The sequence below is a fragment of the Notolabrus celidotus genome, chromosome 10 (genome assembly GCF_009762535.1).
Source record: "Notolabrus celidotus isolate fNotCel1 chromosome 10, fNotCel1.pri, whole genome shotgun sequence".
Taxonomy (NCBI): Eukaryota; Metazoa; Chordata; class Actinopteri; order Labriformes; family Labridae; genus Notolabrus; species Notolabrus celidotus.
In genome coordinates, this window is record NC_048281.1 from 5,142,222 (window position 1) to 5,166,349 (window position 24,128).

Sequence of the window (24,128 nt, forward strand, 5' to 3'; positions counted from 1 at the left end):
ATCCATATAGATCTTATTTAAATACTTTTTACTTGACACCAGAATATCCCTATTTGAAATGTCGAAGGAGTGTGAAGAAGTGTGTCGATACATCACAAGAAGCTTACAGTGCCACACACAGTACATTGCATCACGAGATAGGAAACACTTTGATAATAGTTTAGGATGTTTAGAGTGTGAGGAACTGAAGCCTGTTCAATGTGCACTCTATGTCCAGAGGCACTTTTAATGTATCAATGGAATTTGTGCAGCATCCATCAGTTTTATTTACAATGCTGTTCAGATTATGCCGAAGATGAAATGTACTTTTTAACTATGGGGACACTGTGCATTGTACTTTGACAGTCCTCTTACATTGCACACCACAGACAACACACAGAACAGTTTGATAAAATTACTCGAGCACAAACACTTGTCACAATGGTTTTTAAACAGCAATTTTCAAATGGAGTCACATAATTAAACTTACCGTGTTCTAACACTATTGGAAGTTGATTTTAGGTGGATTTGTTTCAACACACGATTATTCTGGGAAAGGAAAGGGTTTCTGTTGTAAATGTCTCGTGTGAGGAATCAGAGGAAGAAGCGAACAGTCAGGTTATTAGATCAGTTGATCAGTCTGTTGATTGACCTCTGCTTCAACCTTTCATTGTGATGCTATGTCCTCCCTTATGTTTAATGATATCTATCATAAAAGGTTTGTGTTAAGGTAACCTTCTGGTCTGCATGAGAACATCATTTTTTCCCCCAGTTTGCTTATCTCAACCAACATGTGTTATGTATTTACTCAGAAACATCATCAATGTAGGCAGGGTTGCCCATTATGCAGATGACACAGTAATATTATTTGGTGCAACTTCTTTAAATGTCAGTTGGGTTAGACAATCTTTTGATATTATTTTCAGTGTATCATAATTGCTATAAACATGAACTGCTCTGAACCGGCCTTGAACAAGGCCCTGAATCCTTAAGTACCCTAAAAGGGCTTTGCCGTGTCCAATCCTGTGCTTTAATGTGACTTGTGATGTGTGAAATGATGTGTTCGTCTCTGTAAGAAGGGAACAGGGAACATGGCAAATACTGTTTAACATGACTGTGTTTATGCTGTAAGACATCATATAGTTCATGTAGGGACAAATGTAAATATGATGATGGATGACGTGAAAGAAAACAGATGTTTTCCTCATTTTTTAAAGTTTCATGAGAGGCATCAGTCTTTTCAACTTATATATTACTATTGCTATGAAGCAATATTATTTCTCTCTGCATGCAATCTCATCCTCACTCTCGAGTTCCTCCTTGCTCACCTGAATGACATGCAGCAATATATCATGCTGCATATGCTAATGAAGCAACAATAACTTGTGAAGTTCAGAGCCCAAATGTCCGACAAGGAGCTTTCAGACATTTATCTGATAGAACTTTGTTCCTTTTTCCAATAGGAAGGCAGTAAACATCCATGCTCTATCACTTATGGCAGCTTTCGACATATGCCGCTTGTGCACATGCATTCAGCCATAACCTTCTATCTTTCTGCTGGCTCAACTGCTTCACACTCCTGGAAAAACAGCAGTCCACTGCAAAAAGGTATGGGGCACATGTATTACAGTCATATTCCCCTTTCAAATTAGAAGTCTTTATTTTAAAATGTCTTTCTCTTTGTTCTCTGTATTGTGTTTAGTCTCTTAGTGTGTGTTTCTTCATTTACAGACACTGACCCACTCTGTTATTCGGCACTCTTCACACACCACATAGCAGCACCAGTGAAACTTGCAGTTGCAGCGTTCACTCCGTGTCTGCTGCAGGATGTTGTGGCCTCTCCCGCAGCACAGGCTCTCACAGTTGTCCATGCCAGGGCTGGTCTTGTTGCAGATCCGGCCCTGTGTGCCTGCCGAATCCGACCCCAGGTCCCGCTCGCAGAAATCTGGTGACTTTTCAAAGTAGACCAGTTCATTGATGCTCGGCCGCCGTCGGTGTGAGTGATGGTGGTGATTGTGGTGGTTGTTCTGATGATGGTGATGGTGGTGGTGGTGGTTGTGGTGGTTGTGATGGTTGTGGTGGTTGTTGTGGTGGGAGTGGTCGAGCTGCCCGGTGTTTCGGTTGTGGGCCTTGATAAGCGTGGCGATGTGGAACCGCTCTTTGAGGATTGAGCCCACCACCCGGAACTCTGGGGTGACCTGCCAGCAGGTCTTCAGCTGGCAGCTCCCGGATGTCCCGTGGCACTTGCATTTCCTTCTCATGTGGTCGAGTACCACCTGCAGAGAGCACAGATTGGAGACAGACAAAAAAAGAGAGTGGGATGGAGTGAGGAAGTGAGAGGAGGGAGGGAAGAAAGGTAATGAGAAGGATTAATGACTGTGTTGAATAATGGATACATTACAGTTCAATATAAACTGGCCAGAGGAGTTGTAGACTGCATGCCATTTATCATTGTGGCTTCAGTTTTCTTGTTTGGTCTTATAGCAAGTCACTACACCACTGTGTGGTAACTCACACTTCATGCCCTGAAGGGGGTCCCGCATTTAGGAAGCCAGGTGGTCTAACTCTGTGCATGTTGTCAAACATACTGATATCAAATAACACACATGGATGCAGGCATTACCCAAACAGTAGGCTGCATCATTATTCATCTCATGGTATCACATATTAACTCAAGACACAAGAGATGCATGATCATTAAGAATCACAACATGAGATTATTTACATTTTTTCACTATAATGGTTTCATGGTTCATGTTTCATTGTTTTACTTTATTGATTTTATGGTAAAACCAAATCGATATCAATAGCCAGTGTATGTTGTTGTTGTTTTTTATTACATCCTAGGAAAAGCATGACTGAATGAAAAACGTTCTAAACCAGAGGACCTTTCCGATGTGTCTTTATCTTAATTTACAAAAAGAAATAAAAAGAGGACCAAACCATGCGAATGAGACAAAGAGATCAGGTGTAACAAAGTGCAAACAAAAGTGATAAATGCTCCCCAAACTGCACTGCAGAACAAAGAACGCCTCTGAGCTGCGGCGTGGTTTGCATACGTTTTAAATGGGCAGCCATGCTTTAATTTAGGGCCCCTTCTATGAAAATGAACCTTGTTTACAAATGTTTACACCAGTGATGATAGTGGGATGCAGTTTAAGTTAAATTTGACCATCTGCTATGAATCGGTGGTAGCAATAGATGTGCTTATTGACTGAACGATTTAAACTGTCGCTTTGGTCATCGCAACTAGAATTACTAGTCGGTTAGATTCATTATTATTATCATTAAAGTTCCAAAATGCCAATGAAAAGTTGTGTCTAAATTGTAGCACAGCCACCCATCACTAGCTTGGACTTTAGCTCCAGTTGACAGCCACTGCCTCAATGTTCTAATGCTATAATGCTATACTTGTTGGATATAAACACAAATAGCAGATGGCATCTCAAAGCGAGGCGCCGTTTGGTAGTTTATCAAACTAGAGAATGAAGATAAGTTGTGCGTAGCCTGGTTGAACTGACATATAGCCACTCAACCCGTGTAATGCATAACCAGCATAGGCATGTAGATGCTTAAATGTAAGAAGGTGCAAAGGCTGGTGGTGCTAGCTATAGTGACGTTAGCCACACTTTGCAAACCAACGTGACATTCTTTACCCGCAGACCCTGTGATCCTACGTTTGACCATGTTGACTGTTTTTTTGGGTGTTTCTATCCTTTAGAATAGTCAGTCACAATAAAAATTTGTATTTAAATGACTAGGAATTAGTTGTTCAGAACATCTGCATTACAGTATTCCGGTGGAATGTCAAATTTCCACTGAGCATGACAATTTCACACCTGGAAGATCTAAATTTTATACATTATATCTGTGCATAAGGTCTGTTAATGCAACTTTGACATCCCTATTATTATAACCAGGGGTTAAATCAGTCTGAGGCTGTCGGAGGCCCTACCCAAGCATATGCAGGGCACACCACCTGCGTCGAGATGGTCTGGGCTGATATGCATGCAGCGTGAGAATGTTTTGTCGTTGGACGAGTTGGTCTTACTGGCTTCAGGGAGAGAGCTTTGCCATAAACAGGGACATTTGTATCACATCTGTCATGAATCAACATCAAAATCAACAGGTCGAAGTGTTCGTCATTCAGCTTATCATCTGCATATACAAAGATTTCAGGATAAGAGAGTGGAGATGCTGATGCTCCATCAACACAATCAGATGTAAACAGGCGCTAACTGCAAAGAGCTGCAAAACTTTTTTGCAAATGAATATCATTCACGCAATTTGCTTTGTGAATTAAACCTTGAGTCAAGGCAATAAGGGGAGCAACTGATGGTGCTATCAGCTGCCACAATCCACACATGAATTTGCCCCAGAGTCTTTGGAGTTGCGAGGGCACGTGTGAGACCAAATTACCCAAAAATACAAACACATAGACACACAAACACAGAGATGTAAATATCATATGTAGTATAATCCCTGTCCAATCCGTTTCCTCATAGGCTTTATGCATGTGTGTGTATCAGTGATGTCTGTTTGTGTGCGTGTGTGCATGTGTTTATCAGTCATCACCTGCCCTAAACTTTAGGATCCAATTACCAACAGGAACGGTACACCAGGCCACCCAGTGCAATGACAGATGCTGCTGCTGTTGCAACCCCTATTAACACACACGCATACACACACATGCTGGACACTTGCACGGTTAAACACATGCCACACATGTGCTAGCAATAATGTGAATCTCCTCAAACACCCACTTATTCGTTGTCACCCACGCTAAATGAGACCTTAGAAGGTCCGGCCAGTTTAAGGGCAGTTGATTCAAACATGGTAAGTGATGCTTGTTTGTGTCTACACTATATGTTGATGCTTGTGTGCACATGGTACTGTATGAAGGGAACAAGGTAAGTGCATGCTTGTTTGTGTGTGCACTATATGTTGATGCTTGTGTGCACATGGTACTGTATGAAGGAAACAAGGTAAGTGCATGCTTGTTTGTGTGTGCACTATATGTTGATGCTTGTGTGCACATGGTACTGTATGAAGGGAACAAGGTAAGTGCATGCTTGTTTGTGTCTACACTATATGTTTATGCTTGTGTGCACATGGTACTGTATGAAGGGAACAAGGTAAGTGCATGCTTGCTTCTGTGTGCACTATATGTTGATGCTTGTGTGCACATGGTACTGTATGAAGGGAACAAGGTACGTGCATGCTTGTTTGTGTGTGCACTATATGTTGATGCTTGTGTGCACATGGTACTGTATGAAGGGAACAAGGTAAGTGCATGCTTGTTTGTGTCTACACTATATGTTTATGCTTGTGTGCACATGGTACTGTATGAAGGGAACAAGGTAAGTGCATGCTTGCTTCTGTGTGCACTATATGTTGATGCTTGTGTGCACATGGTACTGTATGAAGGGAACAAGGTAAGTGCATGCTTGTTTGTGTGTGCACTATATGTTGATGCTTGTGTGCACATGGTACTGTATGAAGGGAACAAGGTAAGTGCATGCTTTTTTGTGTGTGCACTATATGTTGATGCTTGTGTGCACATGGTACTGTATGGAGGGTTTTATGAGCAGTACTGTGTTGTGTGTCTCTATGTGTTTGTGTCAGTGCAAAACTAATCCTGTTGACTCCTCTTACTTTAATTCAGAAAAGAAACTCTCCGAAGAAGAGCACAGAGTACCTTGTTACGAAATCACAGGCCCCATCCATTATTTACCCGGGATCTCGTTCATTAAAAAAACAGCAGTCGGAACAAGATAGAGGGAAAAAATAGAGACACGAGGGATCTCTCATGTACCCTGCTGAGAATGACGATCCAGTTTTTAACTTTCCGAAAGTAAATGTTAATGTGGATTGATGCCAAAAATGGAATCCCCCCCTTTTCCTGTTCTTTTTTCCTTTTTTTATATTCACCTCAAAAAAGGAACAAGAACAAGTTGTTGAATACCCTGGTGGGTTTGGTTTGCGTGCTCTAAGGCTCTCCTTCAGGCTGTGCAGTGGAGTTTCACAATTGAGCAAACCATGCAGTGTAAAGAGGGAGAAAAAAAAAACATGTTTCCTTGTTCTGGGGCATGAATGAGCAGAGTGGTGGACGAGGGAATGAAATAGAGATAAACTGAGCCACTTGACTCATCTGTTTGGAATGAATAAGTGAAAAAGAGCGGCAAATGATAACACTTGTGTTTGCCAAAGTTAATAGGGATCAGTCACAGTCTAAAAAAAGTAATGTTAAAAAAAAATCTGGTTCCTGTTGCAAAACCCATGGAAGGATAATAATGAAATCATCTTGAAGTCAAATAATAATTAGAAAAACAATGTTTCCTTAACTTAAAGACAATGCATTATTTATGTTGTTATGAGATTTTTCTAAATTAGATGCATGCACGCAATCTTTGTGAGGATATTTTCATATAAAGATATACAGATGTTAAGATAGTCAAAACCTATGCTGCGGGTTTAAGATAATAAAGTGAGGAACACTGATGTCTGTCCTAAAATATCTTGTTGGTGTATTTTCTGACAGAGTAAAATCTTTTCACTTTTATTGTTGGTTTTAAAAAAACATATTTGAAAGAAGCTCAGATTAACGATGGAGAGATAGAGGCTGAGAGACTTTAAAGTAAATGGCATTGTAATAGTCAGAAAAGCACTTGCACTCGAGTTCAAACTGCAGCACTGGGTTCTGTTTTTACATAGGGGCAGCTGCAACCCCAGGTTCACAAATGTGCTGGCCTTAAACACACAGCAAAGTCTGTAATCATAAAACTCTCCAACCCACTTAAACCTTAAAGACACAAACTGACCTAGGAGTCATGACTGCATCCACATTACTACTGTTTGAAGGTTCACTCCCAGCAGGATAGAGGTTTCAAAGGATGGTAATACAACAACAACAGCTGTAAAGTGTTTGTAGAATGAAATTAGCCTGAGTCATTTTGTTGAGGGAAAAATGAATGCCAAATTGTAGAGGAATTATGAAGTTCAGTTACATGTTTCTTATCTTTTCCTTTGTGTATCCAAGTATAGAAGTGACTACAAAACTGTTGCCTTCCACTGCTTCAGTCTCTTTCAGGGTTTGGCAAGGCCTGTTGAGCTTTTAATACCTACGCATGAAAACACTGTAGTAAGAGTAAATCTCTACATCTCAAGCTACAACAGTTAGAAGTTACTGTTTATGTTTTATCCTTTCAAACACCCAAAACACAGCGGCAGAAGTTGAAGGAGTAAATCTAACAGCTTGTGTTCCTGCGTAAACATATGATTAAATTGCTAGCATGTCTGGTTGAGTAAGTATTATGTATGTAGTGATAAAGTGCATATTGAAGAACCTTCAAAAGAAATAAAGTGATGAGAACTTTGGAGGCAAGGCAAAATCGAATGGTTTACACTAACTTATATAGCTTAAAGGTGCTGTGAGGAACTTTTGTTTTGTATCGATTCTTGCGCCCCCCTTGTGGACAAAGTGATACCTCTTATCTCTTGTCCTATGGATGAAAAAAGTCGTGTTTTCAACAAAAGCCGCCTCCTGTTGTGTTCAACAGTCAACTTTATCAGGCAATGTGATTATTTTCCATGAAAACAGTCAAATAAAGGCTGTTTCTGAAGAGAAGGTGTCAGTGTTGCTGCTGATGGACTAGTTTGCTATTGAAGGTTATAAAGAGGCACCAGTATCATTTTCAGTCTGTTTCTCAGCCAGTTGAAAACTCCTCACAGGGCCTTTAAGTAAACCAAGTAAGCTAGATAGCTATTGCTAATCAATTAGGCTTGTCACCTTGAATTTGTGAAAAAAAGGGACACTGCCAATTGTTTGGGGCGGAGGGCTCAGCCACTATTACCAGTTCAGACCGACCAAATGAACATCAAATTCGGACATAGGACACTGGTAAGCTCTGCCACTGCAATCTTGTCTTCTTCTGGTGAACCTTTATTGGTCATAAAGTTGCAATGGGCGCCTGTTTTTGTTGTTTGATACCACAGCTTGAGGCTTTTTTGTTTATGTGTGGATTTCCAATGTGTTTTTCCCTTCATATGTTAAGGAGATTTTTGCCAGATACAAATAGCATGTGGAGGAATAATTGTCTCCCTGGGTCGGCCGTACCCATTCAAACTCTGACAGTGTCGCCCAGTCAGTATTGTAGCTAGTATATCGTTTTTTTTCGTGCATGTAGCCTATTTGCTCCATCTCCTTCCTCGTCAGTCGTCTCTCCTTCCATTTCAAATGGAGACGCCAAAAATTGGTGAAAAGAAGACCTCAGCGCAGAATACTTTCAATTCAGCTTTCTGTCTCTCTGTCTTTGGTCAGGTTTCCCTCCCTGCTTGAGCCGCTTTGAGCGCTAGGTCGGACGAGTGTGACATATGCATAGACGGGAAGAAAACAGAGACAACTTTAAATAGCCGCAGAACCACGGGGGACCTTTCTAGACTACAGAACGAAGGAAATCAAATTAGATTTTTGCATTTTCCCCAAAAAACTGGACAAATTGTGTCCCGGGAGAGATTTTTATTTTCCCGGGACATCTGGTATAAAAAGAGAACAATTCTGGGAAAAACGGGACGGGTGGCAACTCTATAATCAACTAGCAGTGAAAAGCTAGCTTAAATGTTGACTTTAAGTGAACATTTAACATACTATTACTTTAAGTTGAGGACTTATTGTTTCCAAAAGCATCAAAGTTCATCCACTGTTACAATCCTGCATGAGTGCTGTTCTCAGTAGATAGCTTGAGTGGCGTTTAGGACTAGGCTACCTGGAGGCTAAAGGGCTCAACAAAGCATACATTTTGACCCATGTAATTGTTGTTATGACACATTCGTCACTAAACGGATAATGCTGCAATGTGAAAGTTAAATTTAGTATAACAGACAGTGAACTGGGTTTACAACTTGTTGCTAATCATTTGAAGTCCAACGTGGTAACCAATAGGTCTATTTACTGTTTCACTGCAAAAAAATGGGAAAAAATTGTGTTTTTGTAATTTTATGTCTTCTAAAAAATATATCTAAACTTAAAATAAGCCAAACTGACATTACAAGTCCTGATAAACTTCTTATTTAAGATATTGTCTATAAAAATGTATGCAGGCTAATGTAATTCAAGAATTTAAGTACATTTCGCTTACCAAACTTGACAATTTTTCACTCATTAGAAGCAACTCAGGCCATCGTTTGTGCTTGTAATATTTCAGAATAAGATGTTTATCAAGACGTTTTGATTTATATTAACTGTCATGAGATATTTTTTATTAAAAATAAGACAAAACACTTTCCTAGGTTTGAGTTTTTGCAGCGTGTAAACAACGATGATGTTGTGCACATGCACTTTGGCAAAGGAGGTACAGCACAGAACAATAGTGTGTCAAGCTACGTGAGAGGACAAATATTCAGTGGCCAGACGTTTTTAGTGGAGAAAGCAAAGCGAGACATTAAGCACACAAGTCACTTGATGCTTATAATTACATTATCTGTGGTCACGTACAGGCTGTCAAATATCAAAGACACAGACTCAGAGTTTTGTATCTGTGGAACAATGAGACACATTCTGCTGAAACTCACCAGTTAACAGAATCACTCTTTCAACAAAAACACCGGTAGCTTTGAAACAGTTGGAATTCTGTCAGAGTCCTTTTGTGAGATTGTCATTTCTGACAACCGATCAGACAACAACCAGACATTTTGATGCTGGTAACAGTTTTAATTCAGTGTTTAAAGATTATGAACTCTCTGGATGAAGGGTGAAAAAACGTTGCCTCTGTTGCCAAAATGTGAAAGAGATATATAAAGCTAATTCTAATACATCTAGTAATTCAACTTCAGATGCAAACACCAGTTTCAGAGAGGACTTATCCATGAATAACACGCTGTGCTCTGACAGAGCTGCTGTGATAAAGGGTTTGCTTGCTCCTTAATCCGCAGCAAAAGAACTCCAGGTAAGGAGTACTTTGAGGAGGGGGGGGTTTAGAATTTTCTTTTGACGTGTAATTGACAGAACAAAAAGGTACATCCCAAACCTCAACAGGAAAAAGGAAAGCTGTCTGTTCTTGCTATAGAAGAAGTGGTCTGTCAGTATGACATGAGTGGCAGAATGAGATCTATCTGACAAAAAAGCAAGGTGAACACTAGTTCAGTACATCTTGTACAAGAGAAGACGAGGACGTCATTGAAGTCTGAAGATGAGCTTTCAAAGAAAGGGATTTTAACTTTTACTGATCACACTGATTTATGAACTTCCAGTCACCCTAAAACCAAATGACTGTGGCTAGATTTGTACAGATCCAGACTGCTGTAGATCCGGCAGGTTAATTGATGATCAGATAAAAGTTTAGGACTCTCTAATTTCTTCCTGTTCCTCCTTTCGGTACCTGAGGCCACGACTGGGAGTAACAAAGAAAGGGGATAAAGACACAACAGATACAAACACTCTGCGTCTGTCTCCAAATGTGTTAATGATATCCAACTTCAATACTGAATAAAACGGAAGACAACTGATGCTGTGATTTATTGCTGCCTTGTTCTAGCCCTGCAGACATGCGAGGATGGGGGATGGGCTGAAGGGGAGAGTACTGTAAACGTGGAGGTGAGGAAAGGTGAGAGGAGAGGAGAATGACAGGAAGGGGAGGTGATCTTTAGATTATCTCTGCTGCTCCTCCACCTCTTGATACACAAAGGCATTTTGATGTATCTCTAAGCGTGTGTGGGTGTTATTATGAATCACCTGCCCATCAAACCGATACTCTGCTATGCTTAGTCATCATGTCCTGCTGTTATTAGCCTTATAGATTAGATTGGAATCACAACCCTTGTCTTAGCTGTCATCGGCTGTGATTTTCTTGGCAGCGTGGGCAGGGAAATATACAAATATTGTACATGTTACACAATGTGGGTTGCCTCATACATGCTATAAAAAGCTTGCTTGAAGCGAACACTTTGCATAACTCACTTACTTTCAGATACATTAGTGCATACTTATGTGTCCAGAGACTCAGTAGTGGCCTTCAGTCTGGTTTTGAGAGGAGTAAAATAGGTTACCATGTTAAACGAGGAGGAGAGCTGATGATTTATAGATGAAACGTGACAGTTATGCAGTAGAAGCCCTGTTCCAGTCATGCAAGAACTTGCCATGTAAGTTGGTCATGATCTGAAGTTATGTCTACAGCAAATATGTGACTGGATAACACAACTGTAACCTGCTTATATACCCTATAACATCCACGTTCATTGAGAGCACACTTGGGAGTAATTGCATCAAAGTCAATAGCGGACCACAGTTAGACACAAACATCTGGCAAGTTCTAATTGGCTGAGAGAGTGAGACAGAGGCGCCTATAAAATAACCCCAGACGGAGATCAAATACAACATGTTGGTGGCAGATTAGGACTGCAGGCTACGAAATACAGTAGACCAGGGAAAAGTACAGCATACTGAAGCAGATGACTGCTGTAATATGAAGAGGAGTGCATGGAGTAAACTACAGATCAGAGCCTGCGTCTAGCCTTGTTACCACAATGTGATGAAATGGGTCTGAATGCTGTCATTAGATGAGCATGGACCCAGGTCCCCCAGCAGAGTTCAAGCTACATTTGAGCAGTTTTTGAATCAAAAATACGTGGAAAAAAACACAGTTTGAGTCAATCTTGTTTTATAACTCATCCCTGAAAGCATTAGTTGTGTAATGTTCCTAAAATATTATCTAATACAGCAGTGAGTCGTTCGTCACAGCACGTGAGTGGGGATCCATGATTGCAGTATGCCAAAGGTTAAGTGTTACCACACTCCTCTAAGCTTTATGTTACACATGATTCTGTCATCCTGACCAAATATCATGATTTGGCTGAGTCAACCCTGACTCAGTGATAATGAAGGAGTCGGTGATGACTTACAGAGAAGCTTTTTTTGCAGGGGGAAAGTCCTATGACATACAGAGGATTCCCACAACATAAATTATCTTTCCAGTTCAAAGCGCTTGTGTGATTCCATATCTTGGTTATTTACTTTGAGCTAATGTTTGCATGTGTTTTGTATGAATTCATAATTTGAAGACTGTTTTCTATGGGCCGCAGTTTGTAAAGTTGTGCACACTGAAAATAACAGCTACATTTCTCCACTTTTAGCTCCGAAATGTCATAAAAACAGGATAACCCATAAGAGTCAGAACTGACTGACTATAGTTGGGATATATTTATGGATTTAAGATGCTTTTTTTTTTTGTATTTCCGCTGGGCGGCAGTGTGAATTTGCATATTAGCTTAATATTTAGGATCGTAGAGCAACATTTAACATTGATATTTAACAATCAACATTTAGATTTATATTTAACATTTAGCTTTAACATATACATTTATTTTTAACATTTAGATGTAACATTTAACATTAAGATTTATACATATATTTAACATTTAGTTTTAATATTTAACATGCCAACATTTATATTCAACATTTAACATGCCAACATTTATATTCAACATTTAGCTTTAACATTTAACATATATATTTATATTTAATATTTAGATTTAACATTTAACATTAAGATTTAACATTTAGACTGAACATTTAACATATATATTTATATTTAACATTTAACATATATATTTAACATGTAACATATATATTTAACATTTAACATATATATTTATATTTAACATTTATATTTAACATATATATTTATATTCAACATTTATATTTAACATGTAACATTAAGATTTAACATTTAACATTTAGATTCATTATTTAGATTTAACATTTAACATTCCGATTTAGATTTAGCATTTAGGTTCAACAGAGATTTAGACTTAAATATATTTGTCAAGACAAAAACTAAAGTATAAAAAGATCACAAATTTTGCTCTAAATGTGATCAAAAAGTGACTTTTAACTACTTTTACTACATTTTTACATTTAGACATTTTAGAGCTAAATGTGGAGAATTGTTGCTGTTATTTTCGGAGAGCACAACTTTACAAACAGCACCCCATATTTTTCATGTCTTGTGTCTACAATGTGACTTTTGACTAACTTTTTAAAAGAAGAAATGTTGTGAATTATGTCTCAATATCAATTTACAATAATGATCAACACTTTCAATATGAGTCTGTTTAAACACAGATGTTGCCAGGTAGAGGCTTAGTTTGGGAAATCTTTAATTCCTGTCACAACCAGCTACACTGTGCTCTTACATGTTTAATTTGTGCCTATGTTGGGTGCACTGAATTTAATCAGCTGCCAAACTGGTAGGGTCATCGCTGCAAATGTCTTTGGGGAAAATCATAACCTAACCTTTGAGTGTCCTGCAAGCGACCCCGGTCTCTGACAAACAGCAGACTAGTCTGCACACCGCCTCATGTTTGTCAGTTCAAAGAAAATCTACCAAAGGAGCTTTAAAGCCAAGCAGAAAGCCAAGGCAATATCAAAGCACACAAACAAATCCCACAGCAGCACATTAAGCCCAGACATCACTTTAAACAAATCAAACGCCTTGCTTCAAAAGAACAGTTAAGAGCAGCAGACAAATACGCACGCACACATGAGAACACAATGATATGCAATTACTGAGCATATGCATTTCCACAGTACACAGTAAGCAGGAGTGTTTGTGTATGTAGTGTTTACTCACTGTTAAATGTCCACAGCTCTCATTTACAGACTCTAATAAAATGTTATTACCAGCATAAGCACTTCCACCTGCTGATGGTTTACTATGAAGCCTTCGCCTCTGCGTATATTTACGTGTATGTTTGAGTGTTTGCGCTTAAGAGAACTGTTGTAAGGTTATTATGGGTATGACTCAATGTGTGTGTGTGTGCACATGCAGTGTGCGCACACTTTGTGGTGGGTCAGATCAAATGCTCTGTCAGGACTCTGGAATGCCCAGCAAACCACTGATGATATGAAATGGCCTCTGAGGAGCACAGGACTAACCCCCCCATTAATGTTGCTATTTTTGATCAAACACACTTTGCTTTTCGTGTGGGTTCCTCTGAGTCAATGAATTAACTTGAATGGGCTCTCCAGAGCAGTTAATCATCGCTCAAGGGTTAAATTAGGCATAAAAGGATCTTAGGGGTTCCACTTTTGCTGGTTTGGATCAAGTTCAAGAGGTTTCAGCTCTAGATTCATCATTGTTTTCACAGTTTTACAGTATTTTATGGGCTTTGATGAAGCAATGAAGTGCCATGTCTGATAACACACGCTTTGCATCATTTGTAGTTTTACAGTACAGCATCTCTGACCTTATCACAGTTCCTTACAGGGAGTACCTGAGGTCATTTATTTTTTAAACAATTTGTTGCAAGTTCTTCTCGTTGCAGCTGAGCATTAAAGAAAGCACATCACATGGTAAACACACCAGTGTATGAGCCTGCTCTTAAAGCAGGCTTGAGTTATTGTGCAATAGGTGCAGATTAACTACAAAAGAATACTCATCACCCTCTACTAAAGAGACATCTAGAAGGTTTAAGTATTTAGTTGCTGTGTCTTTGTTCGTGAGGACCAAAACAAAACAAATGTCAAATGTCTGAAAGGAGTCAGGGAGTAGGTGAAGAGCCAAATAAAGCTGAAACTCTTCCCACGCATGTTGTTCTACGGCACTTTACATTAATACACCAGTCAACCACCTGTGGCTCGGTAGTAGAGTCAGTGATCTCTTTAGCCTGGCATTTCATATGAGTGAGAAACGTCATCTTAAACATACAGTATAAGCAAGTCATTCAGGTCAGATCAAGACAGAGCATTGACAATCGCCAACAAAGTTTACTTTCACAAATGTATCTGTTAAGATGTCTCCATCACATGGCATACCACTATCAGGCTTTCAGACACTATCTACCATTTGCTCATTCACAATCAGGAAAAGAAAGCCCTGAAGCTGTGGAATCAGCTCAAGACTACATTGTCCGCAGACTATTATTCCTAACAAGCCAGATATTCACATGCACAGTCGGTATCAGCTGATCAGGCATTGATCAGCCCTCATGCCCCTTTGTACACTGCACAACAAATGACGTGGAATTTGCCTTTCAAAGTTAGTCATGCGACAGGGAATGCCCAATCTTAATAAAAAGCCTGGCAGTTCCATCCCCACCTCCTTCATATTGAAGTATCCTTGGGCAAGACACACCCGGAATGATGTGTGAATGCATGCAAATTGGAATAGTAAGCAGTGTATGCATGTCTGAGTGAATGGGTGAAAGTGACACGCAATATACAAGTTCTTAGGGATGAGAAAAGCACCATATAAGTGCTGTTTCAATTCCATTTAGTCAAGTTACTGGCCATGGAAGTTCTATGACACTTTTCATTAGTGCACCAGTCAACCACCTTATCTTTAATTTTGACGTTTTGCTTTGTTTTACTGATACTTTTTGACATTTTAAAGTAAAGGTAGTGGAATGCAATACAACTGCCTGATATGAATGTGACATGTTCTGGGCAGTCATGCTATGAACATGCCAGAAGTCTCATGGAATGAAAGTCCAGCTTCATGATGAAGGTGCCTTAACTGTCAAATGCCAAATATATAAGTCTATAAATGATGTCAAAACCTCTCTTTTATTTCTCTTCCTTCAACATTTTGATTACATGGAGCTTAAGAAGTATACAATTGAACTACTTTAGTCAATATGTAAATATCTTTGTTCAATATATACATAGATCCACACTTGAGCATTAGTTCCTGGGTCCTGGTGTTTTAAGTGATTGATCAAAAACTTTGTTAGTATTTCTAAACAAGCATTGCTCTGCTGTAATTCATCCACTTCTCTCTGACCTCCTGATCTCACCTCATAGATAGACTTAAGGGTTGTGTGGGTCAAAGCCAATAGGCCTTTAGAGCTTGTTATGTGGATTCATCACAACAAAGCCATGTTCATTTTTAGTGATTCAGTCAGATGTGGAGGGTCTATTTTTTTGTAAATAATCACCATCCTGCATATTTTTCACATTGAAAAAATATCATCATAGATTATAAGGGCAACGACTGCCATTTAACTCAATATTAGAAGCCCAAATTCCATTGTGTTTTTGGATAATAAACAGGCACCCTCTTTCCTCTCAATGTTAACAAAATAGCTAAGACTCACAAAGACTAGTGCTCTCATAAAACACTCTCGGAAATTACATTGAGAGACAGGAATATTGTTTTTAAAGTTCAAAGTAGGTTTTCAGTATTAAAATTCAGATTGGCTGTACGAAATAATTAAAAGCTGGGTCAAAAGAAGTTGAGAAGTATTGCTTCCTTCCTGAGAGGGGGATCTCACCTTACTTCCCTGAAGTGATGCCTTGATGGTAAATCATAATTACCAGAGGACGCTTGCCAGTATGATGGCAAACTGTTGCACAGCCAACACTGTCACCACCTACCTAATGAACAGACAGGATTCAACAGAACTTCAGTGAGACGCTGAGCCCAGCAACATGAATGCAGAAACACGTGCCAAGCATTTGTTTTGAGGTGTGCTCTCTGAACGCTTACAAAAAAAAACTTGGCGAGAAAAGTGACTGCAGTGGTGAAGTGTTTCCATGTCATAAGCTGCAACTTTAAACATGTAGTCAGACAATTAAATCGGCCTATTAGCTACTGAACAGTAGTGGGTTTTGGTTCACTGCAAAAGGAACAAAGAGGGGAGAGTTTTCCACTTGCGAGTGGAAGCAATTTCAAAGTTTGCTAATTTCTAAATTAATGGTGTGTTTTATTTTCACATCTTACTCTAATTTAGGATTTTTTATTCTAACGTAACCCTGCAGCTGGTAGAATTGAATTTTACATATGCATTGTGTTATCATATGTAAATCAACCCACCCATGTGTTTTCATTTCATGTGCCTCCGTCGTGTACAGTATTATTTCTGTAATCAGCCCTGCTGGAGAGAAGTTGGTGCAGGCAGAGCAGGAGAAGGGAAAGAGGGGAGGGAAGGAAGGGCGAATCTCTTTCTACTTTCCGCCTCGGCGTTTGAAGTCTAAAATCTTTTGCAGGGTTTTAAACATCTGTTTCCAAACTGCCAGCAGCCACTAATTAGGGCTAAAAACAAGACGGGACGCCGTGAGAACCCTGGGGTGGGCATGAGGCGACATGCACACCCCGCTAAAAAACCACCGCATTCCTCTGCTTAAAGACTACTTCTCTGTGAGGGGGGGAGAGGGGCAGGGTGGAGGGAGGTGAGGCGGTGGTGGTGGCAGGTCGGTGGGAGGAAAGAGATACAGGAAGGGTAGGCATTATTTAGAGGCCCCACCTGTCAGTGTTTTCTGTTTGATTCTAGGGGCTGTGTGTGTGTGTGTGTGTGTGTGTGTGTGTGTGTGTGTGTGTGTGTGTGTGTGTGTGTGTGCATGTGTGTATATGTGTGTGTTCAAGGTCTAACAGAGGTTTTGTTGAGGTTTTAATACTATTTGAAGTCATCAAGGTGCGTGGTATTTTACAGTATAACAGCTCTGTAATGACTTATACTGGCTTCTCTGTCTTTCCCTACTTAAGTGTCCTCTCTCTCTCTCTCTCTCTCTCTCTCTCTCTCTCTCTCTCTCTCTCTCTCTCTCTCTCTCTCTCTCTCTCTCTCTGTCTCTCTTCCCTTTCTTTTCCTCCAGCCATGAATTGCCTTTGTACACTTATTCAAACACTGACGTCAGCCAGATCCCTCTGAGCTATCCATAAGAACAACGGTTTGTTAATGTACAGAACACTCTGAGAGGTGTTTTTGTAAACAGTGATACTCAGATCCATCAGGTAAATTAGTTCCCTGGAGGTTTCAGTTATCACATTCATCAGCCCTAACCGATGGAACAGGGATGATCTGTTCCATTGGAAAGCTCTAATCTCTTAAATGATGATGGCTATGAGTCAAACTTTCAGTTGTTTGATTGATTATGCTCGTTTGGCGGGAATTGTGAAGCCTGGCACACTTAATAAAATCTTGAAAAAAAACCTGAGGGCTAATTTTTTGCATTTTTATATATCTAATTGAACATTTAATTAAAAGGGAGGATTTGTACTTTGAGTACTTTGACATGCTTTTGCTCTTCTCAAACCTTCAAATTGAGATTTTTTTATTTGTTGCAGTAGTTTTAATGTAAAAATGACACCTCTGTATGCAACACAGAGCGTGTAGACCAACTAAAAATTTGTCACTTAAAGTTTTTTCCTCCATTTGTTGGAGGGTGAAAAGACTGCACACACAAGTAACAAGAAGGATCTTTAAGTTTCAGAATTCTCATGCCCTCAAAATTGATTTCTAAATTCTCCCTCTTGTCTTCCAAAAGTATGTGATCTGTTTATTACTGCGTAGAACAAAAGTTGCATCTGACTTTCACTCTTCAAAATAAAGTGCTAGCTGGATAAAAGTCCTCAATGTTCTAGACACACCACTTCTGTCCACAGGGGCTCCATAATATCAACACAACTGTGTTAAAGTTCAAATAAGAAATATTTAAAAGAAAAAAAGAAAGATGCTATCATGATAATGTTAGACATATAAGTGGGTAGATACCCTGTGCATATATGTACATATGGAGGTGACTTAAAAGAGTCATTAAGCATACATGATTTGAAATATGTTGTATCCTACCCTGTCCATAATCCTTTTCCCGTTCTGACAGTCAAACATGGAGAAGTGTAGACTTACTGTAGTAAGCAGTTTAATGTACTTTCTGTATGTTTGTTAAAAGCAGGTGTTAAATGACACAAGGCCTCTCTGCTGATTTTGACAAATATAGAGGAGATTCAACAACCGCTGTACTTCTTTGTTTGTGTGTGTTACACATTGTGTGAAAAACAGAAGTCTCCAATTATTTTAAAGTCCAGTTTTCATCTCTATAGAATCCTGAGCCCCTTATACATTTTCCTTACTTGACAAAGTAACATCAAGGTCCTTGTTGTTGACCCCATCAAGGACAAGACGAACGTTCCCAAAGGATTATCCCTGCCTCCACAACAAGCAGCTGCTCCTCTCCACATTGTCACCACCTGTTGTGTATGTTATTTTTTTTACTTAAAGTGATCCTTTCAGTTTAAAAAACACTTCAATTCTTAAACAGATTATTTTCTGTAATATCTATAGAGCCAAATCCAGTCATTTTATTTAACAAGCACCAGATCATAACAAGACATTTTCATGTAAAGCCAATCAAGGCCATCCCACAAGTTAATATTATTTACTAAGACTAACCAATTCCTCAAATTGCCCCAAATCCAAACTTAAACTGTATTCACAAAAAAGTGAGGAGTCTTCCAAATCTCAATAAGAAAAATTACAAATGGACTCAGACCTGGAGTGTTTTTGATGTGGTTTAGTGTCTAAGTCACTCTGTCACTCTCCAAGGCTTTAATATTTGGACCGCAGAGGGCCTCAGGAGGTACAGTAGAAGGAGAAAAGACAACAAGCATGACGCCACAGTGTGACCCTGCCCATTGACCAGGTCTCAAATCTCACTAACTACATCCAAACAAAAAGAGAAGGGCCCACTGGACCCTTTCCCCATGATTTATACACTCATATCTACTCATGTCATTTTATCCCCCACCCAACTTTAACTCCCAAATCCACAGCACAGATCACAATATATGTCATCGGTTCTACAGCTCTGACTACTTCTACCATTACAGCTACTGCAGGGAGTCCAGCTGTTGTTGAGTACAGATGACGGGCTCCACGTTTGTGTTTTGACTGCATAATCAAGGAAACCAGAAGTAAACTGATGGAAAGATACAGGCCCGAATTACTCAGGAGGAAACGGGGAACAATGAGCAATTTACGGTCGCTTCTCTTCTCTGTTCCACCACAGAGCTGGATATGGTCGAGGCTTATCACTGTCATTTACATCTTTCTCTTCCATTGCCCCAGGAGGCTAACTTCAAAAATAGACCAAAAATAGAATCAAAAATAACACCAAGATCTGGATTTACAATACAATAAGAATGGATACAAATATTAAAATGACCTGAGCCTCAAACACATTCAGTGAGTACTTCACAAAGTCAAAAACATTCCAACATTGCAACTATAAGACACATGAATTATGATGACTACTGTTTGTTATCCCATTCATTTCAACACAAATATTAATGTAAGACAACAAATCCTATTACATTGTCCTTGTGGCAAACAGGAAGTCAATTATTGTTGGACAGACTCAGAAATCAATAACCAGTATCATCACTCTCCTACTGATCCAACACATCTTTAAATTTCACAGATAAGCAAGCACATAGCAGCCGTCATAACTAAACTTAACCTTCCACAACCTGTCGAACAGATATTGTCATATTTTGTTAAAGTTACTGAAATTTCAAACAACAAAATAGGAGTAAGGAAAAACGTATTTTAAAAGTTGTTCCTCATGTAGGGGGCTGACACAAGATGGAATGGCCACTTGGGTACCCCACATGCGACTATAAGTCTGTAGCGCTTATTGTCCAAATAATGTACCAAAAACACAAAAATTAGCTGAAAGACACCAAAATATCAAATTACAGTAATATTAAATTTTTTTTACTTTAATTGTTTTTGGGGTTGTATAAGTTTAAATAGAGTTAAAAGATGCTCTAGAATTTTTTTTTTACTCCCTCATACACAAAGGTGAATCATATGGGAATTCCCACTCTTGTCACTGGATCAAACACATTTCATGCCTCTCTTTGCTCTGCACTGAGACAGTGTGTAATTACAAAGGCTCTATCAACTCTACAGTACAGTAGTTGAAATTGAGCACAGAAGATGTTTGATGAACAATCAGTCAATAACTGAATTACACAATGGTTTGAAACCTCTTTTTTAAATAGCCATGAAACTACTGTTGATTTAATCATAACTGATTCTCTGAGTATGTTTTGCAAGTTATTCCAAGTTCCCAACAAAATTAGGCTGATGTCAACAAAGCCTATCCACGCTTATCAGTGAAACTAATTGATTCAAGTAAGATGACTAAGCTGCTGATAAGGCTGTTTTCATAACCTCTATGAAGCCATCATTTTTGTCTTATAAACACATCATTACCAGTATCAGGGCCTTTCACCCTTTCTCTGTGCTGCATGTAATGTGCTATTTGTCAATTCATTCAAGAAAATAATTTCCTCTAACCTACAGTGCCTCCAAATCTGTCCAATGAGAGCTCTACAGAAGCTGAAGTGTGTTTTAACCATACAAAGTTACGATAAGTGATCACATATGGAAACTGAAAATCATTCTATAAGAATACACAGTGTAAAAATTCTAAATCGTATGTACATTTTCAGAGTTCATTCTGTGTTGATGTGAAAGCTTCAAACTGTGGAGCCGTGGAGGGAAGTAAACTAATACTTAAATCAGTTTTAAACACCAGATAATAAAAAAGAAACAAATTAAACTAACTAAATTATAGCTTTGCAAGACTTGTAGAGAAACCATTGCAGCAAACACACACTGTCTCTCTCACACACACACACACACACACACACACACACACACACTTCCAGTAAAAATAAACAGCAGTGGTGACCTCGCCACTACAACCAGATTGTGTTCTGTGCTGCAGCATTATTATTGGCCCAGCAGCACTCGACCCTCCCAACCTCCACCTGTTTTATTGTGTAATATGTTTTCTTTTATAAATCATATTAAAGATAGTGAAATTGCACATGTAACTAAGTGTATGTGAGTTAACTTCATCAGAGCGGGTCAACTTTAAAGTATTTGTCTTCTTCTGTAATAAGAGAGGACAGTTTTTCACAGGAAACAAAGTTCCCAATGAATCTAAACTTCTACTCCAAGTAAGTTTTCATATGACATTAAACAACTGACATAAAACAAACTGGCTGAACAGTGCCAGACTCAACTTGATGTGTAATAACTGATGGAGTGTCCCTTGTAGGATTAATCCCTCTGAATGTGTCTGATCAAAACTGATCTATTAAATCAAAACTTAAACTAATTGGAGAGATTGCAGCAGAAATTAGGAGGAATGTAAACACTCAAATTCAAACATCTACATCTCCTTATTTTGAATCCCCACTCACCTGTCTCCCAACTCTGTTATTATGCAGCCTCATACGGGCGTGGATGTCCTTGTAGGTTTCACGAGCATCCAAGAAGTCCCTCGAGAACTTCTCTCCGAATTCCACGTCGGGGCTGCAGCCGCCCCACTCCCAGGAGTCCTGCGGTCCAGGCAGATCAGCAGGGAAGTGCTCCATGACACCATGTACCATCCCCTTCCCCCTGTGGATGGCCTCCAGTTGCAAACGGTGCAGTTTGATGCGGAAGGCCTCCTCGTCCCCTCGCCGTTTCTCATCACAGCTGCACGCCTTCAGTTTACCCATGGAGCAGGCGTTGGCCACCGCATGTACCACGCCTGCTGCTGCTATGGCATACGCGAAGGCACTCTCTCTGAAACCTGTGGGATTACAGGACATAGAATACATATTAAAAAGTGTCATAACGAATAGTGTCGTAACTCTTTCACAATCATGTTTCAGTTAGAAAGGAGATTTCACAGACAAAGATGGAACTCCAAACTCTGTATAGTGACACCATGTATCAACAGTCAATCCAGAACACAAACCTGTAAGGGGTGTTTCAGTAATCTGCAGGTGTTATGTTTCATAAAAAAATGCTGTCACTATTTTTACAAGTGTGATAAAATGGAGTTCATGTAAAAAGGAAACAGTATTTCTATAACCTGCAGGCAGAAAATACCTATGTTCATGTGTCATGAACCTGCCAGTTAAGATGGAAAGATAACCACGAACATAGAGGATGGAGAATGACAGTATCAGAACTGTTTATATAGTTTATATAAATTGTGGTGCATTCTGCAACACCAGAATTAGCAATCCAATCATTTAATCCCCCTTAATAAAGTTACACATATGAATTTCTGGATACATTTTTGATGTCAAATGAGGGGATGAGATAAACGCCAATAAGAAAAAAACCATCTCTTTACATCACTGTGGACAAAATGTGTCTGAACACATGGGGATTTCGGACTGTAGTTTCACACGCAATCAGTCACGCTGTCGTAAAGGGGCTCCATCTACTATGATGAAGACATAAGAATTTATTCACACCTTTTTTTTATATACACACATGCTGAGACTCATATAACCTAGAGAAACATCTGGGACAATAGCAATTAAGTGTTCCAAACACTTGCGTATTTCATCACTAAGGGCCAGCTGAACATGAACAGACTCCCACCACTCCCATCAGAGGACTCACAGAGGACTCTAAACAGGGCCGTGTCTCCCTCTGTCCTACTGCTAATGTACAAGATCGTATCTTTTTTTCTCACATCATATCTAGTAATGAAAGTTTAGGACCAGAGTATGTGTCACTGTAAGTGAATGTTATCAGCAAAGACGATCTGATGAAGTTATACCGCATCGTTTGCCTTATAATCACTTTAAAATGGCTCAGACGGACTACTGCATGTAAAGGAGGTGGTAAAATGACTGCGTGCATGTAATCTCTATATACGATGTGTGACTACTTTTGCCTTTACAACTCAACACATCCCTTCTCCTTGATAGCATGTCTAACTTGCATGCAGCAAATGTAATGAGTCCAACTCTACCACAGCAGATCTGTAATTCAGCGGACTAATGTTACAGTAGTGTTTCCCTACACACACACACATGCAGTAGCAATGTAAACACAAACACATTCACCCTATCCCTGGTGGTCTGCGTTGGTGCGAAAGAAATCCATGTCCAATTGTGGAATCCGAGAATATTGACAGATGAAGTGCGACAGCAGCGTTTGCACTCGTACCCTGTCCAGTGTTTGTTGTGAGATCTCAGCTTACTGCCCTCAGGGTCTATAAAAGTAGCCCCACTGGCAGTCACGTAGTGTTGAAAAAAACACTGTAGATTATAATGGAAACTTGTAAAGAAAACATGAAAAGAAACCTCTTGGGAGTTTATAGCACACAGCTTGAAGGGGAAATGATTCAGGCTGCTCGTTGGAGTCAAATAAAAAGCTATTCACTGAAACGTCTCTTTTTAGCACTGTTTGATGTTGCTTTCCTTTTTTATGTCTGCAGGTTAAGTTGATGTTATTTGGTTTTTGTGAGATATGTTGTAAAATTTGACACATTTGCTGTTATGCTGGACTCCTTTGCTTGCTTTACACTTGACACCTTTATAACCAGAGGCGACGCAATCATGTTACACTGCACAGTT

General features: G+C 39.4%; 1 protein-coding gene across 1 annotated transcript in view; it reads right to left on the minus strand.

Annotated features, from left to right (window-relative positions):
• Nucleotides 1-1,175: 1,175 nt before the first annotated feature.
• Nucleotides 1,176-24,128, minus strand: part of wnt10a (wingless-type MMTV integration site family, member 10a) — a 30,364-nt gene continuing 7,411 nt past the window's right edge. The window contains exons 3-4 of the mRNA XM_034693295.1: nucleotides 21,966-22,339; nucleotides 1,176-2,255 (exon numbers count right to left, since the gene is read on the minus strand). Of these exons, the coding sequence (XP_034549186.1) occupies nucleotides 1,701-2,255; nucleotides 21,966-22,339 (929 nt within the window). The 3' untranslated portion in view covers nucleotides 1,176-1,700. The remainder of the gene's footprint in view (nucleotides 2,256-21,965; nucleotides 22,340-24,128) is intronic.